This window comes from Telopea speciosissima, chromosome 3 (assembly GCF_018873765.1).
Source record: "Telopea speciosissima isolate NSW1024214 ecotype Mountain lineage chromosome 3, Tspe_v1, whole genome shotgun sequence".
Classification (NCBI taxonomy): domain Eukaryota; kingdom Viridiplantae; phylum Streptophyta; class Magnoliopsida; order Proteales; family Proteaceae; genus Telopea; species Telopea speciosissima.
Window position 1 is genome coordinate 61,770,386 of NC_057918.1, and position 9,741 is coordinate 61,780,126.

Consider the following 9,741-nt stretch of genomic DNA (forward strand, 5'->3'; position numbering starts at 1 on the left):
TAGTGAGGGGATGGGGAGCATGCAAGCAATAACATATAGTCCATGATGCATGAATTATTATCCAGTTATCCACCTAGCAAGCACATCTAAGTCACTAGGTACTTGCTACTGCAACAACTCGGGTAACATTATGGATCACTTATCTTATCACTGAGATGAGACCTCAATTGTTACAAGGGAGTTCGCGCCGGTAGAAGTTACTCGCCACCCCGATAACCAATGGTTATCCCTGACCTGAACTCGAATCACTCCTCAGGCACACAGGGAGCCTTGATTACCTAACACCTAAACCCATGTTGGTAAGGGTTGTAGCAAGGGGATCGAATACCCTAAACGCAATAATACTATATGAGGTTATCGTATCGAGAGGTATTTCGGGCACATTGACGTCCTATACCATCTAGTACCCGGGTACCAGCACGACACGGCACATGACAAGCAAGGATTAACAATTCAAGGGGGTTCGATGTCGGCATACCCGACACCGTATCCTAACCAAGCATTTTAAATAGATCTACATAAACCACATCACCAACATATCTACAATCATAGTTATAAATATGCAATTTGTGAAAGATATATGATAATTGGTATTCAAATCACACAATATATATAAATACTCCCAAAATCAAGTCAAATCCCAACCCTGCTCACCTATTCGTTCACGATCCGTTATTAAGGTTTGTGGCAGTTCAACGTAACGTAAGTCCCACCGTACTAGTAATATTGCTTAGAGAAGCGTAACAAAGTGAGTTAGGTGAGGTAAGAGGGGTCTCGAAGTCTAGGCTTAAAGGTAACACAATAGAGTTTTGGTGGACTCTTGAGTGGAGGCACAGTGCCTGGGTCCACCCTGGGCAAAATACTCTAAAACCCAAGACTGGACTCTTGGGTGGATCCTGGCCTGAGTCTAGCTGCAGGCAGAGAAGGGGTGGACTCTTATGGTGGTTTCTGGTCTGAGTCCACCACAGGGTCCATAACCCTGCTAAATCCGAAATTCACCACATACAAACTCCCGAACTCGATTTCTCTTGGGTTTCAGCCCACAAGGACTAGGGGGAAAGGTCTATAAGCCACCTAAGGTCATAATACCCTACCCTTATCATAGGGTTGTTGGGTTCAAAGGGTAATTTCATCAAAACCCCAAATCTAGGGTTTCTCCACCAAGAACCCTAGATCCAGAAATTAAGATCTAGAAAAGGGAAGAGAATAAACTCAAGGCTAGCTTCAAGCCTCCAAGTAGGGAGGATACTAACCCAAAAGCATCCTTGGGTTCCAAATGGAACCCTAGGTTCAAAAACCCCCAACCTAAATGGTTTTACCTCCAAACCCAAAAAGAATTAAAGAAGAGAGGAAGAGAGAGAGATATAATCAAGGACCTACCTTGTCCAGCAATAACTCTTAGGGTAGAGTGGTTGCACAAACCCTAGAATCTTCAATGCCTTCCTCCTCTTTCCTTCTTCTTCTCCTTTCCTTCTCTTTTCCTTTCTCTCCTTACCTCCACGGTTTTGCTAGGTTAGATGAGTTATGACCACTTAATGGTCATAACCCCAAGTGTAGTGGTTAGTTAGTGGGTGCTCAGTGACCTTGTGAGTGGATAGTTAGATTAACATTAGAGGCTTAGTGAGTGGATCATTTAATTAATCCACACAAGCCTAAAACCCTCAATTAGCCTCTAGTGGGTTCCTAGGACACTTTATGGCAAGACCCAACACTAAGTTATAAAAGAGATGGTGGGGCCCACGACACTTTACCCACAATAAACCCTATTGCAAGTGTGGACTCACCACCAGGTCCAGTTCAGGGTCCAGCCCACCAGGAATAGGGTAAACCCAAGGCAATAGACCCCGGGCTTTGGCCCACCCTTCGAGGGTTACCAAGGGAATTAAGTAACCTCATAAACAAGTTCGGAACATACCCAAGAATAGTTCCTTTGCCCCATCAAGGATTGATTTCCGGAATCCCGAAGAGCTTTCTTTCTTCGACGTTCACTTCACCGGGGCTCATCGTGTCGATGTGACAAGATACTGGATGCTCTCTTTGGTACTCCTCACTCTTGGGACTAGTGCTTGGAGGGTAGTCCATAAAGTCTTCGTCTACGAATTTCCCCCACTTTTGATTGAGAAATCTTTCCTCAACCGCTAAGCCTGTGAACCGGTCAAAGATCTTATAACTCGGTTTGACAACCATTACGAACAGCTCACCGGCATAGACGCCAGCTTCATCTACGTAGCACAAAATAACTTTATTAAAAGATGAACTCCGGTGCGGATCTAGCATTCCCCCAACCGTACAAGAAATTTCATCCTCGAAATTTGGCATACCTTATAACTCAAAAAGAGAGGGGTACTTCGCTCGCAGTTCCATTTCAGCTTCCCAAGATGCCTCTTCTTCCGTATGATTGCACCACTTTATCTTCACATAGAAGATTGGACGGTTTCGACGGCAAGGTTTAATATTTCACGATATCTCGGTATCTCGGGCCTACAGAGATATCCGAGATACCTGAAATATCGCGAAATATGATCGAAATATTGCATTTTTTCTGCAATATTTCGGGGGTCCATCTCGGGGGGTATTTGGCCATATCTAGGCCTGAAACTTCATGGACAACCTTATTTAAGCTTAATAAACACATTTAAACCATAAAATTGTAAAAATATGAATTCAAATTGGTATTTTGGGCTTGCACCCTTGATTGACATATGGTCGCTGACCCTAATGTATAAATAGTTAAATACACATAGATTAGGCAGTTAATATTTAATAATAGTATTTAACTTCATCACATATCAAGTTAAAGCCAATACACATTGATGAGTACCATGATTCTCATAAACTCCATAATATTCAATAACTTGCTTAAAGCCTTAAAGGCAATACACTAAGTGTCAAAGTCAGTAAGTCACAAGACTCGCAACTAGCAAGTCACAACTCACAAGTTCATAGATCAATGAAATCACAACTTAAGTTGCAAATTATAAGTGCTAAACTGCTAATAGTAGTTGCTGTGCCTCTCTGGATCAATCCCACTCATGCCTCGCTGGAGTTGACGTCCATTGCTCTCTGTTTGAAGGACATATGTGGACCACGGTATAGAATCGGAGAAGAAACGAGTGTAGTCTAACAAATATTAATATCATCATCATCCAACAAAATTTGTACATAGTCTTTTCAAAAAAATAGTTTTAGAGAAATAGAATTTACCTTAAATAGTGGAAAAAGACTTGGATGATGAGCTTAGATGACCCTCCGATGAGTTTACCGGCGAAAATCCGACAACAATGTGCTTGAACAATGGCTAGAGTGTTAGATGAGAGCTTGGAAGAGTGGAAGAATAGGCAAAAGACTGAAATTCCTTAGCAAATGCAGCTCTCGGTCGAAATATGGACCGAAATCTGCGAAATATTGTATTAAAGTCCCCCTTCACATGACACATTAAGCCAAAACACCATATTTCGTCGATATCTCGTGAGATATCGAGATATCGACGAAATATGGTATTTTTTCATTTCGACCTGATTTCGCATCTCGGTAAGCTCGAGATGTACGAAATTAAGCGATATTTCGGCGCGAGATTTTGAACCATGTTCGAAGGTGAACAATCTTGCTGTCCAAAATCTTCTCGGGTTGCTCCTTATAAGACATATTAGCATTGAGCTCCGATGGTTCATGTGTCAAATATGACTCGGGTCATAAACGTATTTCCGCAGCATGGACACGTGAATACGTCATGCACGCCTTCCAATGATGGAGGGAGAGCCAACCGATATGCCACCGGTCCGACTCTAGCCAGAATCTCATACGGACCGATAAACTGTGGGCTCAGTTTACCCTTCTTGCTGAAACGCATCACCCCTTTAGTGGGTGACAACTTAATGAAAACCTTGTCACCGACGATAAATTCCAAGTCCTTTCGTCTCAGGTCCGCATAACTTTTCTGTCTGGACTGGGTTGCCTTGATTCGCTCTCGAATCAGGTCCACCTTCTCACAGGTTGCTTGGATCAGCTTGGGACCTAGAATACCGTTTGGCATTTCTTCCCATACTGAGCCTCGAACGGTGCCATACCAATTGTGGCTTGGTAACTATTGTTGTAAGCGAACTCGACGAGCGAGATATGCTCATCCCAGCTGCCTTGCATATCAATGGAACATGCTCGAAGCATATCTTCCAAGGTCTGTATGGTCCTTTCCGACTGTCCGTCTGTCTGAGGATGGAAAGCTGTACTAAAGTTTAGCAATGTGCCCATGGCCTTCTAGAAACCACCCCAAAACTTAGAAGTAAACCTGGGATCTCTGTCGGAAATGATACTAACAGGGACTCCGTGTAAGTGGACCACATGATCAAAGTATAACTGGGCCAGCTTGTCCATCGAGTAAGTGACCTTTATAGGAATGCAATGAGCCATTTTGGTTAACCGATCCACAATGACCCAGATGGCGTCAACACCCCTAGGTGTTCGGGGTAGACCAGTAACAAAGTCCATGGTAATGTTCTCCCACTTCAATTCCGGAACAGGCAGTGTTTGTAGTAGACCGTGAGGTCGCTGTCTATCAGCTTTCACCTGTTGACATATAAGACACTTTGCCACATGTTCAGCCACATCCTTCTTCATTCTACCCCACCAGTAATAATTCTTCAAATCTTTAAACATCTTCGTGCTGCCTGGGTGGACTGAATAAGGAGAATTGTGAGCATCAGTCAACACCTCCTTCCTTAACTGCTCATCGTTGGGGACACACAGCCGGTTTCTGAACAGGACACCCTCCGCTGTCAATGCAAAGTCTAACTCACGCTGTGTTCCTTCACGAATTGCTCTAATGATCTTTTGGAAGTCTTCATCAGAGGATTGAGCTAATTGAATCTTCCCCACAAGAGATGATTGAACTGACAAGGCTGCCAGAGATATAGTTGTACCCTCTATCAACAACTCCAGATCCATCCTCCTTGCTTCCTCAATAAGTTCCTCACTGATAGCTAGTGATGCAAGTGACAGTGACTGTGACTTTCGACTCAAGGCATCTGCCATCACGTTAGCCTTACCAGGGTGATAATGGATGGTGCAATCATAATCTTTCAATAACTCCAACCATCGCCGTTGTCTCATATTAAGCTCCTTCTGTGTGAAGAAGTACTTGAGGCTTTTATAGTCGCTGTATATCTCGCTCTTCTCCCCATAGAGATAATGCCGCCAGATTGTCAGAGCAAATACCACAGCTGCAAGTTCCAAATCATGAGTCAGATAGTTCTTTTCCATAATCCTTCAATTGTCGAGAGGCGTAGGCCACCACTTTCCCGTCTTACATCAATACACAACCCAGACCCAGCTCTGACGCATCACTATAAACAACCATTCCCCCAGTGCCATTAGGAATGGTAAGCATTGGAGCAGAAATCAGTCATTGCTTTAATTCTAGGAAGCTCTTCTCGCACTCATCGGACCACTCGAACTTCACTCCATTTTGGGTCAGTCGAGTCATTGGGGCTGAAAGTCTTGAGAAATTTTCAATAAATCTCCTGTACTAGCCGGCTGAACCCAAGAAACTACGGATATCAGCCACATTCTTGGGGGTTTCCCAATCAACTATTGACTTCACCTTGCCAGGGTCGACTGCTATACCCTTGGCTGAGACAACGTGCCCCAAGAAAGCCACTTGGGGTAGCCAAAACTCACATTTATTGAACTTAGCATACAACTGCTTCTCTCTCAAGCGTTGCAGCACAAATCGAAGATGCTCAGCATGCTCCACCTTATTCTTCGAGTATATCAAGATGTCATCAATAAAGACAATGACATACTTGTCTAGTACATCATGGAACACCCCATTCATCAGCTCCATGAAAGCGGCTGGAGCATTGGTCAATCCAAAGGACATGACCAAGAATTCATAGTGACCATAGCGAGATCTGAAGGCTGTCTTGCTAATGTCACCATCTCTGATTTTCAACTGATGATACCCTGACTTGAGGTCAATCTTCGAGAACACCTTAGCACCCTGTAGTTGATTGAACAAATCATCGATTCTGGGTAACGGGTACCGATTCTTGATCGTCAGTTTATTGAGCTCACGGTAGTCGATGCACATCCTCAGGCTACCGTCCTTCTTCTTTACAAACAATACCGATGCTCCCCAAGGAGAAACACTCGGTCTGATAAACCCCTTCTTCAATAAGTCCTTGAGTTGTTCCTGCAATTCTCTCAGCTCTGCAGGTGCCATCCTATAGGGTGCCTTAGACACTGGGGCAGCACTTGGGATCAAATCAATCATGAATTCGGTCTCACGGTCTGGTGGTAACCGTGTCAGGTCTTCCGAAAAAACATCTGGGAACTCTTTAACCACATCGATCTCTTTAAGTGGCTTGACCTTTGCTTCAACATCCAACACTGATGCTAGGTAACACTAACATCCTTCCTCTATCAGCTTCTGGACTTGTAGAGCGGAGATAGTGATTTTCTTGGGCTTTCGAGATTTATAACCCTCAAACACAAGCTCCACATCTTCATCAGGTTTAAACACAATCCTCTTCTTTGCACAGACTAGGCTAGCTCCGTAAATAGACAACCAATCCATGCCTAAGATCACGTCGAAGTGTCTCATGTTCAACTCAATCAGACGAGCAACAAGTTTCTTACCATCGATCCATACCGGGCAAGGTTCATAGAGTGCATCAAGTTCAACGACATTGCCCGTTAGTGTACTAGCCATAAGATTCTGGGAAAGTCGTTTCGAGTTGACTCCTAGTCTTTTAGCAGACATGGGAGATACAAAAGAATGCGTTGCCCCTGAATCAAACAACCCATAAGCAGGTTGTGAACATATAGAAACCATACCTGTGATCACAGTAGGGTCAGCCTGGGCTTCATCATTGGTAAGTGCATAGACTTGCCTCTGAGGTCGGTTGCTGGTTGGAGGCGGAACAGGACGACTAGCTGGTCGTGACAGAGGTGGTTTGGAAGGTGCTGTAGTTGAAGTACCTCCCCGCTTGGGGTATGGGCATCCCCTAGAAATGTGACCACTGCCCAGACAGTTGTAACATTGAATCGTCTGTGCCCCATAGTGAGGATTTGCTTGCAGCCGAGGAGCCTTAGTTGCACCTTGCCTATAGTTCTGAGTCAGAGCTAAAGTGGAGTAAGATCCTCTCTGAAACTTGCTAGGCCCCCTATAGTTTGAGGAAGTCATAGGCCTCTTGTTGGCCTGGATTGCTCTATAATTCTCCCTTTGTCTGTCTTCTACCACCTTGGCGGCTTGAACCACCCGGGCATATGACGGATATTCATGTAATACCACCGACGTGCTAATGCTGGGCCTCAATTCCTTCTCAAAAAGTCGAGCCTTGACAGCCTCGGGCTTCATGTGAACGGGAGCAAAGTAGAAGAGCTCCTCGAACAGTTGCTGAAATTCGAGGACTGACCTTGACCCCTGAATCAAACTCGTAAACTCAGCCTGCTTCTTGTCGCGGAAGCTCTTGGAGAAATAATTTTCAAGGAAAGTCTCCTTTAACAGTTCCCAGGTAGGGTTGGGATGCAGTAGTTCAAAGTTCTCTTTCTCCGACCACCACCAAGAGTCAGCCTCACCTCTAAGCTGATAGACCGCACATCTGATTTTGTCCTCGTCAACGCACTGAAGCACCTCGAAAATCCTTTTCAAATCCCTTATCCAGTGAGCTGGATACATGGAATCATCCGCCATTTTGTTGAAAGTAGGAGGGCGATGTTTCAGAAATTTCTTGGATAATTTTGAGGCATCCGCCCAAGCTGGTACCACCACTTGGGGTGCAGCCGGTGCAAGAGGTGGTACTGGTGCCATGGGGTCCCTAGCAGCAGCAGTGGCTAAGGGTAGTGTACCCGATGCAGCAACAGCTGCAGGTGCTGGAGGTGGTACATGTACAGGAGGGGGCACTTGCTGCCTTTCCCTATCCGCAACCAAAACTTGAAGCTGGGCGTTCATATTGTGCATAATGTCCCTTGTCTCTTGTTTCATGGCTCGCATAAGGTTCCCCAATAGCACGGCCACATCCGCACTGTTTTGAATTGGCGCAGGATCTGGTAAATTAGTACCCGAGCCTTCCGCGGCCTCGTCAAGGGAAGGGGAACGATTCTCAGTTGAGCGGTTATCTTCCATGTTGCGTACCTTCAAGATTGACAATTTATCAAACACAACATCAAGATTTAAAGGAAAGACAAGGAGAAATCAATCCAAAGTCTTTCTCAAAGATGTGTAAGACAGTCAATAAACATGGGGAATTACACACACAGGAGGGTGGAAAACAGTGGAAAAAGACTGGTTGCAAAACCGGTCCAAAAGCACCTTTTAGCCCGAGTGGACTCTAGATTGGACTCTGGTCTGGGTCCACTCCCGCATCCAGCGAGAAACAGCAAGTAAGCGGACTCACAAGGCGGACTCAGGCTAGGTCCACCCCTGGGTCCAGCGAGAAACAACAGGTTTGTGGACTTACAGGGCGGACTCAGGCTGGGTCCACTCCCGGGTCCAGCGGAAAAACAACTTAAAATTAAAAGACTGGGTCTTAAAACCCACTCGCCTCTTCACCTTCTCCATCTCTTGCGCGAAGAATAGGACCAAGCCTCTGCTCCCTTGCTTCCACTCCTTCTCCTTGGCGATTTTGGGGGCTCAATCTTGCAGATTTCATCCCCAAATCGAGTTCAGGTAAGGTTCTTCCTCTCCAAACTCGTTTTCTTCAAGTTTTCCCTTCAAACTCAACCCTAGGTTGCTCTGTTTCATTTTCTCCTTGAAGAAACTAGAAATAGGGGTTCCTAAGGTATGAATCCCTACTTCAATCGCACAAAACAAGTGTGCAACCACTCAACTTGTTCCCATTACCCCCCATTCTAGCTTTTTGGGTGAAAAACGAATTGTTCTTCACCCCCAAATCGATTTTCTTGCTGTAATTTCAGGGAAATCGTGAAGGGATTTACCCAACACATTAGAACCTTCAACTTGCTCACAAATAGATGTTCAAAATCACCACACAGGGCACAAGATTGCACAAACAGAAACTGCTTGACTAAGAACAGATTTTTTTTTTTTTTTTTCTTTTTCCCTTTACATTTGTGTTGAAATTTTTGGGTTTAACTTGCCCTTATTGTTAAGCCTAGGCTGAGAATACTTGTACCATGTTTCATACTATTTAAAATGCTATTCTCTTGGATTGAATGGAATGACATCGTCCTCATACATCCATATGCAGTCATGCTTAAAATCATGGTGTCTTGTTGATCTTGGTGCATATAGAACAATGTAGGAAGGGAAAAAAATTTGTTGTTCTAGTTATGCAATGCCTATCAATACTTTCCCACATTTATGTATAACCAATTGCTTCTCTTCTTTTTTTTAGAATTTTTTTTCTTTTCAATTACTATGGGTTTTCCCCAACTTGACATGGGGTTGTACCCCTCTTTTGCTGTATTTTATCAAGAACAGGGGAATCATTGAGTCTCGACTCTAAAGAGTTGTTCACCTCAATGTGTACTTTTGTAACCCCCCCCCCCCCCCCAATAACTTCCCATGTAGAACCTGTGTTGTATTTCTTTTTGGTTAGGTTTCTTACAAGGATTACATCTTATTCCTTCCCATATTGTACCCTTCTTATTTACTTCCTTCTCTCATTTGTTTTTGTAGGTACCCTTACAATGGTGGGAAACACGCATCGGGCAGGAAGAGTTCCTATGGCCTACGATGTCAATCGCTTCAAATCAATTGAGGCGCATGACATATATCGGGAA

General features: G+C 44.3%; 1 protein-coding gene across 1 annotated transcript; it reads right to left on the reverse strand.

The window, feature by feature from the left end:
* Window positions 1-6,400: 6,400 nt before the first annotated feature.
* Window positions 6,401-8,122, reverse strand: LOC122655382. The gene has a single exon (XM_043849581.1). It carries the CDS (start codon window positions 8,120-8,122, stop codon window positions 6,401-6,403), a length of 1,722 nt encoding a protein of 573 aa, XP_043705516.1.
* Window positions 8,123-9,741: the final 1,619 nt, after the last annotated feature.